This window comes from Schistocerca piceifrons, chromosome X (assembly GCF_021461385.2).
Source record: "Schistocerca piceifrons isolate TAMUIC-IGC-003096 chromosome X, iqSchPice1.1, whole genome shotgun sequence".
NCBI lineage: Eukaryota > Metazoa > Arthropoda > Insecta > Orthoptera > Acrididae > Schistocerca > Schistocerca piceifrons.
Window position 1 is genome coordinate 903496474 of NC_060149.1, and position 17896 is coordinate 903514369.

At 42.6% G+C, this 17896-nt stretch overlaps 1 protein-coding gene across 1 annotated transcript in view; it reads right to left on the reverse strand.

The window, feature by feature from the left end:
- Positions 1 to 1900: 1900 nt before the first annotated feature.
- Positions 1901 to 17896, reverse strand: part of LOC124721377 — a 47687-nt gene continuing 31691 nt past the window's right edge. The window contains exon 3 of the mRNA XM_047246309.1: positions 1901 to 2278. Within this exon, the coding sequence (XP_047102265.1) occupies positions 1955 to 2278 (324 nt within the window). The 3' untranslated portion in view covers positions 1901 to 1954. The remainder of the gene's footprint in view (positions 2279 to 17896) is intronic.

Below are 17896 nucleotides of genomic sequence, written 5' to 3' on the forward strand. Positions count from 1 at the left end.
TGATTGTTGCCAAGTATTATACATGGCTTGTTTACAGTTCACAGTTGAGATATGTATTACTGGACTAATACAGTGTATGTTGTTCATTACAATATGTCTAAAGTTCTGGTTTTATAACGTATTTGGAAAAATGGAGGACGTATGCATTAGTTTACGTACCTTACATGAAGCTGTTCAATGTTTATGTTGGTACCTGTAAGTCTGCTACACAATCTACGACTTGTGAATTGCAAACAGCAAAACGTAATTTTTATTTTTGTTCATTATGCATTTCCAAATGAAAATGAGTATGTATCGTGTTATTTTGCATGTTACTTATGGCTTTGATTTTGTGCTGTTTCTCTCCTTAGTTTGTGGTGTGGTAATACACTGATTTCTACCACTTTTGTTGTTTCACAGGCATTTCTGAGATTTTTTGAACTTGCACAGTGTTTTCATCAGCATTACATGTTATTGTGGCTGTGTAGTATTCATTTGTTTCGTGGCATGATTGTCTGGGTGAGGTGTGCAGATCTGAAGTGTTGTTGGCATGGAGAGAGAGAGAGAGAGAGAGAGAGAGAGAGAGAGAGAGAGAGAGAGAGAGAGAGAGAGAGAGAGAGCGATTTGGGGGGGGGGGGAGGGAGGTTGTTGTGGAAAGGCACCTAGAGTGAGTATTGTGCGGTATGGGGGAGAGAGAAATTTAGTTCTGGGGGCTGATTGCATGAAGTTTTGGTGTGGGTGTTATTTGCATAGTTCTTCAATTGTGGCAAAGAGAGATTTATTAAACAGTGATGAATACTCATTTACTACTTTCTATCCATGAGATATTAATTTTTGGATGTGATAGTTTACTTCTATTGTTACTTTTTGATATGGGTTGTTACTAATTTTATGAATCTTTAGGTCAGATTCAGAGTTTGTTGGGTGGCGATTCTGTGCTACCAGGTGATCTGCAAATGCCACGTGTGAGGTATTGCTTTTCATTGCTTTGAGATGTTCTGTGTACTTGGTTCTGAAATCCTTGGATGTTTGACCCATATATACAGACTGACAGCAGTTGCAAGTTAGTTGGTACAGACCAGACTGGCTTTATTTGTCAGTGTTGGTAGCATTTCTTCCAAGTCTGTCTTGTATATATCATTTCAGAACCAGCTACACAGAACATCTCAGAGCACTGAAAAGCAATAGCTTACACTCAACACTTGCAGATCACCTCATAGCACAGAATCACCACCCAACAAACATTGAAACTGACTTAAAGGTACTTAAAACCAGTAACAGCATATACCAAAAATTAACAATAGAAGAAAACTATCACATCCAAAAATCAAAATCTCAAGGAAAGAAAGTACTAAATAAAATGCATCACTGTGCAATGAAACCCTCTTTGCCACAATGGACGAACTATATAAATAACAATCACACCAAAATCTCACACGATCAGCCCCCTGAACTAAATTTACCTCTCCCCACACTTCACAACATTCACAAACAAATGAATACTACACAGCCACAACAATACGTAATGGCAGCAAAAACAATGCAAGTTCAAAAAATTGCAGAAAATGCCTGTAAAATGGCAACAGTGGTAGAAATAAATGTGTTACCTCACCACAGACAAACAAGACAAACACCACAACATCATAGCCGTAAGTAACACACAAAATAATGTGGTACATATGCATTTTCATTCACAAATGCATAATGAACAAAAACAAAAATTATGTTTTGCTGTTTGCAGATGACAAGTTGTAGATTGTGTAGCAGACTAACAGCTACCAACATAAACATTCAACAGCTTCATCTACAGTATATAAACTATTGCATATGTGGGGATCGAGATGTTACGTACAGTAATATCGAACCCAACATTAAGTATTCGCTCATTTGCACTGAAATAACTTTATTTTGATCATGTCGGTATAAACACATCCGCTCGAATACAGAGTTCAGAACACACTGAGATCAACAGTTTTCAAAGAAGTTCGTTCTCAAAGATGAGGCGGTCGACTCTTGCAGTCAATAACCTCCACAGAGCCCCCGCCGGTAGTGCAGAGCACAGGTGGGACCAGCGGAGGGAAGGAGGCAAGGAAGGCGTCCACACGTTGACCATGCCGTGCTGCTGATGGCACAGTGGAAGCAGAGGGTGGCGGCATGTCGATGGGAAGAACATCGTCGTGCGAGGCCGTGCGGCGCAGCAGGGTTTTGATCCGATCAAAGGCGCGGAGTGCGTCGAAGATGTGATGCAATGTACTGCCAAAGTATTTGCCAGCGAGCACCGCGGCAACTGCAACGTGTCCTGTAACAGTTTGTTATTGGCCGTACGACATAAAGGAGCAAGCATGCTGTGGCTTAACAGGTTGCGTAAGAGATGCCAGATGAGCAACACTCACAGTAATCACGGAGTTATAGAGGTGCTTGATGTCGCTGCAGGGGAGGAAACAGCAAGCTGCACATGACTGACCTTGGCGGCAGATGACTTCGGTCTTGACGTAAGCATCACCTCAGAGTCCGTGGATGGTGAGTGTGTTACAGCAGTAGATGGCAGGATGTCCCAAGCGGAGTTGACAGTGTCGGTGTGTTGATGCGCGAAACAGCCGTGATCGAAGATTGGGGGCGTGGCCGTGAGCCCTGTGCATGAGGCATGGCAGCGGCGAGAGGTGGTGGAAGGTGGACATGGTCGGCGAAACCGTGGTCGGAGCAGGAAGGCGATGAGACGTAATGTGAATGTGAAGAAGTCGAATCAGCGGATGAACTACTGGTCCGTGGCAGAGAGGCGACACAGTTCAAAGGAACTGGAGTTGCGCGTGTGCTGTCGCTGTTGGCGCTGTGGTCGAATCGTAAGGCTGCAAGCTGCTCGCACAAAACTGCTGCACGGTCATGTGTCGGAATGGAAAGATGCTCACTTGTCGAAGCAGAAACGACAGATGTGTTGGTCGTACATTGCGGAGGTAGTGAAGAGGGTGGCAAAGCAAGCGACACTGGAATGCAGCTGGTTATGCCGTGGTACAGAAACAAAGTGTATTGAACTACCAATGAAAGGTGGAAGCGGCTTGTATCACATCAGTAATGTAGAATTTCCTCTTGAGGCGGCGTGATGATGACAGTTGTGACATCTGGGACACAGATTCATGTAGCGTGATCATCAGGGTATTAGTTGTAGCTGGTAATAACGACGAAGGATTGTCAGCAGTCGGAGGCGGAACACTGACAGGAGCATCTCGTTGCATGTCCTGCTCAGTCGGTGTCAGCTGCAGCACGTGTAACTGATCTTGAACCAACAAGTTGTATGTCGCAATTTGCTCACATAGCTGTAGCAGTTGTTCAGGCGAAAATGTATGTTGTGAAGCAGTCAGAGGCGGAACAATGACAGGAGCACCTCGTTGCATGTCGTACTCAGTCGGTGCTGGCTGCAGCATGTGTAACTGATCTTGTACCAACAAGATGTATGTTGCAATTTGCTCACGTAGCTGTTGCAGTTGTTCAGGTGAAAATATATTTTGTGAAGCAGTCTGGTGTGTATCACTGAGTAAGATGGGGTCGAAATCAGAATCTGTCTCTATCAAAGGGTAACCTGGCCTACAAGACAAGGTCGGTGGCACAGTATTGATGTAACAGTTCGAGTAGAAGAGATCGTGTGTGCGATCGTGAATATGAAACTCAGTACTTGGCAGAGGCGGAGTGAGAACACGTTCACTGCTGTATAAAGCATTGATACAGCTGAAATCGTCTTCTGGGGTGGGTGAACAAGTTGCGGGCGCGATCCAGTAGTGAACGGCCGGGTGGTAACGTGCGTAGTGTCGGCGAGTTGTTGACAAGATGCAGGTGCGGTAGCCGTGGCGGGATCATATGTCACGCAGGTTGCGAGGTCAGTGAGCCAGCAGGCGGCAGCCGTGGCGTCGCTGTCGGTAGCGGTCAAGCAGAGTCGGTGTGGCTCGGGTGCTGTTAGGAGAGAGGTGTGGCACGTCCAGTGTTGCACTGAGAAACAGCTGGCAAGCTGGCATTGTCATCGATGTAATTGGTGCATTGTCGTCGATTGATAGCATGTCCTTGATGAAATTGTTCCTGTGGATTCGACCAGGCATGTGATTTAGCCATAGTTCGGAGTTCATGCGAACTGGGATTTGCAACACAGACCCCGTTTGTTGCAGTCCATTGTTCGGCATGATTTTCCGATACCGAAGCATTGCACAAAGTTAATTCATTACACAAAAGCAAGTCAAAATAGTCCAAATTAAGTGGCAAAGGAGCACTGCACTGTCCGGAAGTCAAATTACCGATGCATTGAGCGGGTTTCGGCAGACGACGTGTGCGCCTCGGTCGCATTGTCAATGTGTGAGGTGGTGACGAAAGTTACCAAACAGCACGATTCACACAAGAGTTGGGAATTTACACACTAATTACACTGTCACTAATTACACTGCATCCAGATGCGGCGCGATGCAAAGTCGATGGACGAAGAAATCCGACAAAGGGTTGCTGCATTGTTTGTCCATGGCGATCTTCCAGTACACATTTCTGGCATCGTAAGCGGCGTTCATGAGCGTCGGGGTCACCAGCGTGGGGATCAAGATGTTACGTACAGTAATATCGAACCCAACATTAAGTATTTGCTCGTTTATACTGAATTAAGTTTATTTTGATCATGTTGGTACAAACACATCCACTCAAATACAGAGTTCGGAACACACTGAGATCGACAGTTTTCAAAGACATTCGTTCTCAAAGATGAGGCGGCCGACTCTTGCAGTCGATAACCGCCACACATACATCAAACCTTTTTTCCAAATAAGCTATAAAACAAGAAGTTCAGACATACTGTAGTAAAAAACATACAATACATCAGTCCAGTAACACATATCTCAACTGCAAACTGTAAAAAAAACCACGTATAATACTTGACAACAATCACTTCATTCACAAATGTAAATATTTTGTACCAAATGTTCTCTAAACGTTAATATGTAATAACAATTTTACTGAAAGGGAATAAAGTAACCCACTGAAGATAGCACAGAATATGCTGAAACATGTCTGGCTAAAACAGAACTCCAAAGGGTCTTGCATAAGGCAGAATTCCTCATCCAATTTTCTTAGCAAGCACAGAAATAAGAAGAGCTGCAACGTCACAAGATGATTATTCAGGAGGAATGTCAGTTCTCCAGTAACAGTTTGGACTTCATGATGAGATGTCGTCGTAACTGCCGTCCGCTTCACGTCTGCTGTACAGCGAGCTACCTTAATTTAAGTATTAACTGTATTTTTCTTACTTGTCACTTCTTCTTCCAGGTGTTTTTGCTTTTAGGAAGCTTTAATTGTCGAGTGCTAGTAATAGTGTTCCATAGATTTCGTGGTTGTTTTGAATACAGTCAGAGTCCCTTTAGTTAACCATAGTGCCAGTAGTGCTAGTGTTTGTTTTCAATACATTCCAGAGACAGGTAGCGCTATTTTCATTGTTTTCTACAAGAAGTGGCTAGTAACCACAATTTAGTCAGTTTAGTCAGCCGCCTTTAGTGAATTAGCACTCTACTTAAAAGTTGATTAACTTTCTACAGTAAATTGATTTCTTAGGATGGATAGGATGTGTGACTGCTGTGTACGGACGCAGGAGGAGCTGGCCACTGTTCGCGAACTGTTACGTGCCTCACCCACTGTCCCTGCTGTCAAGACATTTTCGCGGGTGCCGGGCGCGGTTGGGCCACCCTCTCCCCAAGGGGAGTGGCGGATTTAGCGGTGTTCACGGCGCACGAGGCGGAGGGTCAATGTGGAGGCTGGCCGTGTGGCATCGCCCGCTCTGCCTGCGGATGGACATGTGGCCACTCCTTCAGCAAGATCCGAGCAGGCACACGGGGGGAGGGGTTTATTAGTTATTGGGAGCTCCAACGTTAGGCAGGTGATGGAGCCCCTTAGAGAAATAGCGGAAAGGTCGGGGAAGAAGGCCCTTGTTCACTCTGTCTGCTTGCAGGGGGGGTCTCATCTGAGATGTGGAGGAGGCCCTGCCGGCGGCGATAGAGAGCACTGGGTGCACCCGACTGCAAATTGTTGCTCATGTCGGCACCAATGACTCCTGCCGTCTGGGTTCAGAGGTCATCCTCAGTTCGTACAGGCGGTTGGCGGAATTGGTGAAGGTGGAAAGCCTCACTCGTGGGATGGAATCAGAGCTAACTATTTGTAGCATCGTCCCCAGAACCGATCGTGGTCCTCTGGTTTGGAGCCGAGTGGAAGGCTTAAACCAGAGGCTAAGACGATTCTGTGGAGATCTGGGGTGCAAATTTCTCGACCTCCACTATCGGGTGGAGAAATGTAGGGTCCCCCTGAATAGGTCAGGTGTGCACTACACGCCGGAAGCGACTACAAGGGTAGCGGAGTACGCGTGGAGTGCACATGTGGGTTTTTTAGGTTAGAGAATTCCCTTCCTAGGCCCGACAAGACGCCTCCTGAGATGCGGCAAAGTAGGAGTAGGCAAAATGCAACAGGGAATAACAATATTAATGTGCTAATAGTAAACTGCAGGAGCATCTATAGAAAAGTCCCAGAACTGCTCTCATTAATAAACGGTCACAACGCCCATATAGTACTAGGGACAGAAAGTTGGCTGAAACCAGACGTAAACAGTAATGAAATCCTAAACTCAGATTGGAATGTATACCACAGAGACAGGCTGGACAGTGAAGGGGGAGGCGTGTTTATAGCGATAAGAAGTGCAATAGTATCAAAGGAAATTGACGGAGATCCGAAATGTGAAATAATTTGAGTGAAGGTCACGGTTAAAGCAGGCTCAGACATGGTAATTGGATGTCTCTATAGGCCCTCTGGCTCAGCAGCTGTTGTGGCTGAGCACCTGAAGGATAATTTGGATAATATTTTGAGTAGATTTCCCCACCATGTTATAGTTCTAGGTGGAGATTTTAATTTGCCGGATATAGACTGGGAGACTCAAACATTCATAACGGGTGGCAGGGACAAAGAACCCAGTGAAATTTTTTTAAGTGCTTTATCTGAAAACTACCTTGAGCAGTTAAACAGAGAACTGACTCGTGGCGATAACATATTAGACTTTCTGGTGACAAGCAGACCCGAACTATTTGGAACAGTTAACGCAGAACAGGGAATCAGCGATCATAAAGCGGTTACTACATTGATGATTTCAACCGTAAATAGAAATATTAAAAAAGGTAGGAAGATTTTTCTGTTTAGCAAAAGTGACAAAAAGCAGATTACAGAGTAGCTGATGGGTCAACACAAAAGTTTTGTCTCAAGTACAGATAGTGCTGAGGATCAGTGGACAAAGTTCAAACCATCGTACAATATGCGTTAAATGAGTATGCACCAAGCAAGATCGTAAGAGATGTAAAAGAGCCACTGTGGTACACCAACCGAGTTAGGAAACTGCTGCGGAAGCAAAGGGAACTTCACAGCAAATATAAACATAGCCAAAGCCTTGCAGACAAACAAAAATTACGCGAAGCGAAATGTAGTGTGAGGAGGGCTGTGTGAGAGGCGTTCAATGAATTCGAAAGTAAAGTTCTATGTACTGACTTGGCAGAAAATCCTAAGAAATTTTGGTCTTATGTCAAAGCGGTAGGTGGCTCAAAACAAAATGTCCAGACACTCTGTGACCAAAATGGTACTGAAACAGAGGATGACAGACTAAAGGCCGAAATACTAAATGACTTTTTCCACAGCTGTTTCACAGAGGAAGACAGCACTGTAGTTCCTTCTCGAGATTATCGCACAGATGACAAAATGGTACATATCGAAATAGACGACAGAGGGATAGAGAAACAATTAAAATCGCTCAAAAGAAGAAAGGCTGCTGGACCTGATGGGATACCAGTTCGATTTTACACAGAGTACATGAAGGAACTTGCCCCTCTTCTTGCAGCAGTGTACCGTAGGTCTCTAGAAGAGCGTAGCGTTCCAAAGGATTGGAAAAGGGCACAGGTCATCCCCGTTTTCAAGAAGGGACATCGAACAGATGTGCAGAACTATAGACCTATATCTCTAACGTCGATCAGTTGTAGAATTTTGGAACACGTATTATGTTCGAGTATAATGACTTTTCTGGAGACCAGAAATCTACTCTGTAGGAATCAGCATGGGTTTCAAAAAAGACGGTCGTGTGAAACCCAGCTTGCGCTATTTGTCCACGAGACTCAGAGAGCCATAGACACGGGTTCACAGGTAAATGTTTCTTGAGTTCCACAAGGCATTCGACACAGTTCCCCACAGTCATTTAATGAACAAAGTAAGAGCATATGGACTATCAGACCAATTGTGTGATTGGATTGAAGAGTTCCTAGATAACAGAACGCAGCATGTCATTCTCAATGAAGAGAAGTCTTCCGAAGTAAGAGTGATTTCAGGTGTGTCACAGGGGAGTGTCATAGGACCGTTGCTATTCATAATATACATAAATGACCTTGTGGATGAATTTGAGAGTTCACTGAGGCTTTTTGCAGATGATGCTGTGGTGTATCGAGAGGCTGTAACAATGGAAAATTGTACTGAAATGCAGGAGGATCTGCAGTGAATTGACGCATGGTGCAGGGAATGGCAATTGAATCTCAATGTAGACAAGTGTAATGTGCTGCGAATACATAGAAAGATAGATCCCTTATCATTTAGCTACAAAATAGCAGGTCAGCAACTGGAAGCAGTTAATTCCATAAATTATCTGAGAGTACACATTAGGAGTGATTTAAAATGGAATGATCATATAAAGTTGATCGTCGGTAAAGCAGATGCCAGACTGAGATTCATTGGAAGAATCCTAACGAAATGCAATCCGAAAACAAAGAAAGTAGGTTACAGTATGCTTGTTCGCCCACTGCTTGAATACTGCTCAGCAGTGTGGGATCCGTACCAGATAGGGTTGATAGAAGAGATAGAGAAGATCCAACGGAGAGCAGCACGCTTCGTTACAGGATCATTTAGTAATTGCAAAAGCGTTACGGAGATGATAGATAAACTCCATTGGAAGACGCTGCAGGAGAGATGCTCAGTAGCTCGGTACGGGCTTTTGTTAAAGTTTCGAGAACATACCTTCACCGAAGAGTCAAGCAGTATATTGCTCCCTTCTACGTATATCTCGCGAAGAGACCATGAGGATAAAATCAGAGAGATTAGAGCCCACACAGAAGCATACCCTCAATCCTTCTTTCCACGAACAATACGAGACTAGAATAGAAGGGAGAACCGATAGAGGTACTCAGGGTACCCTCCGCCACACACCGTCAGGTGGCTTGCGGAGTACGGGTGTAGGATGTAGATGTAGAGATGAAAGCACCTCCTCCAGCTCCACTAATTCATGATTGGAGTGACTTGCCCTTCCTTTGTAACGTTCCCCACTTTATCCCTCTGTCTTTCCCAAGGAAGGAACCATTACTTCCAAAACCTAGGATAGTGCATGTACTTTATTACAAGTATCAACATTTCTTTTGATGACTGAGCGAGGTGGCGTAGTGGTTAGCACACTGGACTTGCATTCGGGAGGACGACGGTTCAATCCTGCAGCCAGCCATCCTGATTTAGGTTTTCTGTGATTTCCCTAAATTGCTCCAGGCAAATGCCTGGATGGTTCCCTTGAAAGGGCATGGCTGACATCCTTCACCATCCTTACCTAATCCAATGAGACCATTGACTTCGCAGTTTGGTCTCTTCCCCCAAACAACCCAACCTATTTCTTTTGAATGTAAGTACTAGACAACAATTCTGTCTCATAATTTTATAGTGTTCTTGAGATAATGGAAGAGGTTGGAAGAAGAAAGTGCTAACCCTCAATTTAGTAAGGATAAGTCTGCTCGAGTTACCTCTTGTGTTTTTCAACACAACACATGCTGATAACAAGTAATTTCATACACTGATAAGCGAAAACACTATGATTACTGCCCGCCATGATGTTGGATGCTGACTGGTAGTGTTGCAAGCATTGTGATGCAGTAACAAAAGTATGTAAGTGGAGCAGACACGGGTGGGGGATCAGCCCAACAAAGATATGGGCTGCAAATGAGGAAATCCATTGAGATAAGCGACTTTGACAGAGGACAGATGATTATTATGCAGAGCCCGTGAATAAGTATTTCGAAAATGGCAAAGCTGGTTGAAAGAGGTAAAAGGACAGAGAAACTACCACTAGGCGCTAAGTGGTTGGAAGTGCACAACTGCCCACAGAATGTGGGGTACGGAGGCTCTTCTGCTCTCTAAAGTAGGACAGATGGTGATCTGTGGCATCTCTGCCAAAAGAATACAATGCTGGTACACACACACACACAGGTGTTCTTAGAGCACATTGTTCATTTTACATTATTCAACATGGAGCTCCACAGCACATGTTAACCCAATGACATTTTCAATTATGACTACAGTGGGCATGGAACCATTGGGATTTGACCATTGATCAATGCAAACTTGTTGGTTTTTCTGGTGAATTAAATTTTTGCTACACTAGGTTGATGGTTGTCTCCACAAATGCCGTCATCTAGGTAAACGATGGCTTCAGACATGCAGCATGCCATGGAAACAGGCTGGTGAGATTAGTATTATGCTGTGGGAAGCATTCTCCTGTGCATGTATGGAACCTGTGGTAGTAATTGAAGACATGCTGACTGCTGTGAACCACCTGCATCCCTTCATGCTTGATGTTTTCCCCAACAGCAATGTCATCTTTCAGCAGTATAATTGTCCATGTCTCAGAGCCAGAACCATGCTACAGCGGTTTGAGGAGCTTTATAGTGAACTCACATTGATTTACTTCACCTGAACTAAATTCTATGGAACCCATCTGGGTCGCTATCAGGCGCCATCACCGCATATACAAATCAGCGGCCCCTTATTTATGTGAATTACATGACCTGTGCCTAAACATCTAATACCACATACCTCCACAAATCTTCCAACAAACTTCCAGATCCCTGATATACAGAATCAGTTATATATTTTATTCCAAAGATGGATAAACAAGCTATTAAGCAGGTGGCTATCAGTCTATGTACTGTTAGAAAAGCTATCTACTACATGAACTGCTTTGTCTTATTGTATTTATCTTCTTGTCTTTGCATTTAACCAAACATACAACCTGCAATAACTCAAAATTTTCTCCTCTGTGTTAGTACTTCCTTCTGCTGACCCCTTCAAATTTCCTTTGATATACTTATACCATATTAGTTATTACATAAATTGCACTACCTACATCTACAGCTACACACTGCAAACCACCATAAAGTGTGTGGCAGAGGATATGCCCCACTGCATGATTTACTGGGCCTTTTTTCCCCATTCCATTCGTATACGGAGTGTGGGAAGAACAACTGCTTAAACGTCTCTATACATGCTGTAACTAGTCTACTCTTATCTTTGCAATCCCTATGGGAGTGATATGTAGTGGGTTGTAATACACTCTAAGACCTTTAAAAAAAAATCAAACAAAAGACCATGAAGGAATTATTCAAAGGGCATAGGAGTCAGTAGATGTGAAGTACATACACAGACAAACAAATCATAACAATTCCAGAAAAAATTGGATAATTTATTCAAGAGAAAGAGCTTCACAAACAGAGCAATTCAATAACGCATTGGTCCACCTCTGGCCCTTATGCAAGCAGTTATTCAGCTTGGCACTGATTGAGAGAGTTGTTGGATGTCCTCCTGAGGATTACCGTGCCAGATTCTGCTCAAATGGTGCTTTACATAATCAAAATCCTGATCTGGTTGGAGGGGCCTGCCCATAATCCTCCAAATGTTCTGAACTGGAGAAAGACCTGGAGACCTTGCTGGTCAAGGCAGGGTTTGGGAAACATGAAGATAAGCAGTAGAAACCCTCACCGTGTGCAGGTGGGTATTATCTTGCTGAAATTTAAGCCTAGATTGGCTTGCCACAAAGGGCAGCAAAACGGGGCATAGACTATCATTGACGTACCACTCTGCTGTAAGGGTGCCGTGGATGACAACTGAAGGGGTCCTTCTATTACAAGAAATGGCACCCCAGATCATCACTCCCAGTTAATGAGCCATGTGGTGGGCAACAGTTAGGTTGGTATCCAACCACTGTCTGGGGCATCTCCACACGTCTTTGGCCTGGAATCTCATTGACTGTGATTGTTTGATAGAATTGTCTTCAGTGATGAGTTCTGCTTCAGGCTAAAACCCGATGACCAGCAAAGACGTGTCTGGAGACATCCAGGACAGAGGTTGAAAACCAACCTGATTGGTGCCCACAATATGGCCTGATAACCAGGAGTAACAGTCTGGGATGCCATTTCTTTTCATAGCAGAACCCCTTTGGTTGTCAACCATGGCACCCTTACAGCACAGCAGTATGTTGTTAATATTCTATGCCCCATTTTGTTGTTCTTTCAGACAGTATTTCATTATAATTAAATGTATCAGCTGTGAAAAGTCTCCAGTTACCATTAATAGAGTCCACGAAGTCATTAATATACACTCATGTTCAGAAAAAAACAGAAAACCTTGAACTAGAGACAGGGCATTCATTTTCACAGGACATGTACATTAGTATGTTCTTCAGAAATGATTAGCATTTCAGTTACCTCGATTTAACATGTGTCCTGTTGCCTAATATGCGCAGGGTCCACCATGGATAACTTTTTTCATTTGTGATAGAATCAACATGTATAATGCGTGAATTGTGTCCTGTGATACAGCCATCCATGCTGCATTCACCTGGTTCCAAAGTTCATCTGTGGTGGTTGGCATTGCATCACAGCACTGTACCCATTGTTTCACCGCATCCCACCCATTTTTGATTGGCGACAAGACAGGTGATATGGCAGGTCAGGGTAAAAGAGTGACACCCTGTGACACCAAGAAGGCATATGTTCATGCAGCAACACGTGATCATGCATTGTCTTGCTGAAAAATGGCACGTCGGGTGTTGTACAGAAACGGTATGGCTACGGGTCGCAAGATGTCATTCACGTACACCACACAGGTCTTAAGTGCACTGGACATGTACCAACTATGGTTTGCGGTTGTACCCAATAGCACCCCACACCATAAGGCCTTGAGTTGGTGCTGCACGTCCTCTGTGAATGCAGTCACTGTGATGCTGCTCCTCTCACCACCCCTCCCCCTCACCCCACCTCCTATCTGCAGCAAATCAAAATGCGGCCATCACTTTCAAACAAACAGAACCTGTATTTGTACATAAAAACTATCAATACCATCCCTGACCCTGCAATGTCGTTCCATACACCATTGCCGTCTAACATGTTTGTTAAAGGTAGGCGGAGAAGTGGATGACATGCATGTAACACACGTCATATTAAATTGTGATGGATTGTACCCCCAACAGTGTACAATGTGTTTCACTATTGGGCCAGAGCCAAGGAGGATGCAGATCTGTCCTGCAATGCCATCTGAATGAGGTGTCGATGTTCTTGGGGTGTGAACCATTCTGCATGCACCCATTGCGCTGCCAAAACACTTCGTCCCACTCGAGCAGCAGTTTCCCGGATTTATGCATTACATTCTCTCATGCCAATAATGTGCCCTCTTTCAAACTCACTGATCTGACGTATGGTTTGCACAAATCTCTGCAAGGCATCCTGCATGTCTGCTCAAGTCACACTGATCCATTACCTTTGGTTCATAGCGAAAATTAGAGCCTCAGGCACATTTTACCAGTAGGTGGTGTTGCAATGGGATATTGATGTTGATCTTGAACCCGTGGGCTGAGATGATTCAAATGCTAATCATTTCTGCAGAACATACTAATGTACATGTCCTGTGAATATGACCATCCTATCTCTAGTTGTTCAAGATTTTCTGTTTTTTTCCCAAACATGAGTGTACAACATGAACAGGAAGGGTCCCTACACACTTCTCTGGGGCACACCCAAAGTTACTTCTATATCACTCCATCCAATATAGCTTGCTGTGTCCTTCCTACCGAAAAAACTTCAGTCCAGTCACAAATTTAACTTAATAAGCCATATGATCATATTTTTGATAATAAGTGACGGTGTCTTACGGAGTCAAATACTTTTTAAAATTAGAGACACACTGCATCTACCGCTTTCAGAATGCCATGTGAGAAGAGAGCAAATTGAGTTTCACATGATCTGTGTCTTCTGTTATGTCCATAATCCATAATAACGTTTGTATTTGTCTCTGTAGAATCAATTAGAGACTAAATAAACAAAGTAAAAGCAATGCTCTTACACTAAATGACTCCGTCACAGCAGTATGAGCTCCTAGAGTGAGCGTATGGGCTGTTGCCATTATTTGCAGATAAAGTTAGTCTACAGGAAGGAGACTGAAGAGGCCATAAATTGTTACATTCAAAGAACACACTGAAAGGGAATACAGTCCACGCAAGGAGCTTGTGACCTTGTCTACTGATAAGGAACAAGGTCTACATCATCTGTGAATTCTGGTACTCACTATGAATTTAATAAGTATTATGTTAAGATAGTGGGAAAAACTGTAAACAAGATTTCATATTTCAGCACAGATCATGTTAGCACTGTAATACGTAACATGTGCTGTCTCATGACTCTATAGAAAAAAGTATCTGAATGGGACTATAATGAATTCTTGCACTTCTCAAAAGTTTCCAGGTGTCTATTCTACATCATGTTCTGTCCTGACTGAAACTTTTTTGCACTGCAGAACCACTAGCCACAGTAATAAAAATGTGCTTGTTGCCTAGTCTTTTTCAATAATATTTTTAAAAAGATGATAAAACGAAGTGTCTAATAGGCCACTTTCAATATTCATTGTACTGGTTAAATTTGCTTCCCAAATTACTGTAAAGGTAATATCTTCTATAAGAAGCAATGTGTGCAATGTGAATTTCACAACTACAACCACATTTGATCTGGCAAGAAGGATGATGAAAGTGTATGGAGAGAGGAAGTCATTAGCATGAAAACTTAGTGATCTCAATGACTGCATACCATACAAGACCTTTCTCAGCAATCAAAAGTGCTGTAGTGTTGATGGGTCTCATTTGAAATTTAACAACAAAACTCTGAGGGGTTGTAAAGGGTGTATTGTTGAAAGTTCGAGTATAGAAACCCATTTCCTAAACATATTCATGGACAATACAGAATATGAATGTTGCAGGAGCCAACAACTGCCGCCCTTTAGCACCATACAAAAATTTTTTACCCTGATAGAGTGACAGTAGAGCTTCTTGCGAAGGATCTCATAGCATTCAAATCACTGGATGAAACTGAATGCTCCACATCTATCACAATAACACTGTTTACAGTTTGTTAGCATGCTAACTCAAAATTTGCTGCCGAACTGATGGTCTAATCATATGTATTGTCCCATATAATTTCAACACTAAGCAGGACCAATAGATGATATTTCCAGATGTGGGCTCTATCTTTAGTTTGTTTCTCAAGACACCTTCAACGCCCCCCCCCCCCCTCCCCCTCCAGAAGTTTGTTGGTATGATTTTGTGTCACCTTGTATAGTCTAACACAGTCACATTAGTTACAGATTACATTGTGGGGCCACTCACTAGGCTAAAATCATGACCTGAAAACTCTAGAAAAATACTGTTAGAGAATTATACTATTAAGTAACAAACTGGACCGTTGTAAATCCACCTTCAGTCACTTAAGAATAAGGACAGTTTTCAGTCAATATGCCTTCAGCTGTCTCAACTAGTTCAAATGAAAAAAAGATAGGATACGTTTAGTATGTAACATGAAACCAGTCACTGGAATATTTCTATTTAAAAAAAAGAACATCTTGAGTTTCCAATTTTCAGAAATGTAACATCTTTCCAGTAGTGACACTGAAAATATTGAATGCTTTGGCTGCTGAAATACAGCTACTGCCTCTGAGAAATTTTAGAGTAGAGCTTCGGAGTAAGCTCCAGCGCAGGGAACTTTGTATTCAGTTAGCATTTTCTTACTGTACTTAATTTGCGGAATTGATTTTTGAGCAGCTACAACTTTTATCTAAAGCTGAAAAGTGCCATCAAGTTACGGCTATTGCAATAATATATTAATATAATGGGCTATTACTTTTAAATGAGTATACCAGCCATAGTCCTTAAGCTACCTATCGCCTATCTGTGACTCAGCATCTCCGCTATATGGTGAGTGGCAACTTTCCTTTCCATTCTGGATTTTCCATTGTTTGACATTAACTTGAAATCATTATTACTGAATTCCTATTTTATTGTATGCAAATTCCCAATTGTGTGTATTCCTGATACTATAATTGCACACATTGATTAAAATTTGGTAACTAATGGTAATTAAATTAAAATATATAAATGGGATGCGGATAATCATTTCACAGGCACATATCAGGAGTACAGGCCAATGGCCTTGCCACAGTGGATGCACCGGTCCTCGCTCAGTTACCAAAGTTAAGCATAGTCAGGCCCGATTAGTACTTGGATGGATGACCATCTAGGAATACCAGGTGGCATTGGCTCTGGAACGTGCAAGTCACTGGAGTGGCATCTGATTGGAAGACTTGCACCAGGCCATTGAGCCGTACAAGATTATTATTTATCTGGAGTACAGGTCAGATTTTTTAAAACCTACAAATGCCATGTAATATGTTTGTGAGCATGTCAAATGGAACTATCTTGCAAAATGAATGGTAGTGTGTCATTAATAAATTTTGTATTTTCCATCAGAAATTGGTCACAAGTGGTTCCGTGTGAGACTGTTATAAGTACTGCATTAACAGTTTCAGTGTTAGATACTGCATGGCACCGGATGACACTCTTGAAGATTACACACCACTAAAAATATCAGCATCTGACTGGATTATTTTCAGAACTTACATATCTCTGTCTTCTAGTACAAACAGAGCTACTGTATAATATTAATATCTTGCTGTTCCACATATCTGTATCCTAGAAATGATAGTTTTGCAAATAGGAAGTATGACTCATTGGTAAAAAATACAGAAGTAAATCAGTATGATAGAGGAATCACAAATGACATTCACATAATTGACCAATGTCTACATAAAGAGCACCCCATCATTAGGGATAGAAGAGGACTTGTGTAAAAACTGCTCAATAATCTTGAAGACTCAAGCCATTTCAATGCAAAGGACAACAATGTTGCAGCTGACACACTGCTTCTATTCATAATCACTTGGCTTGACAGAGAGTCACTCTGTTTAAATGAGGGGAGGGGAGAGGAGTGTCTCCACATTGTGCCTTGTCCATGGGAAATTAATTGCAATTTCTGATCTCGATCTTGACCTTGTCAGGCAATCAAATTTGTCCCTACTTGCACGGGGTTTGAATCTGATTAACAGACTGAGGAAGTGGACAGGGGTTACAACACATTGCAAAACATTATCATCACAATATTCATCTACTGAAATCAAGAACTTCCATATTTTCAAGAAAAGCCCTCACAAGAGTAAAATTGCAGCCAAGGATTCACTGTAGACAGACACAAACAAAAACCGGAACATTTAGAGTAAAACAGGCATTGTTGATAAATTACTAAACATTTATTGGTTACAGAGTGGCAGACAATGTGATGTTACTCTAGCAGCTAAATTTAATCTCTGCAAAACAGATACTGTAGGAGAAAAACTTTTCAAATAAAGCATGAAGATTGTTGCACTCATTACTTGGGTGAGTTCGGACAAAGCAATAATCAGAGGGGATTGGGTGGGGAGGATAACTTTCAACATCATCTTACCACATGGTGATGTAGAAAGTGGTATTCAGCATCCAGCAACCTGCTGTAATGCCCCTGTTCATAATAGGTCCTACTGTCATTTTAAAATGGTGGCACTTAGTCGTAGGCTTCACTATGCACATATGTCCAAGATAATGAACAGTAAAACTGTAATGAGACTAGAGGTGGTCATCGAGCTGGATACAATAACCACTGATATCTTCCAAACATGCAACCACTGTTGTCCAAATAAGGAGAATAGAGCTGAGATGGCTGCA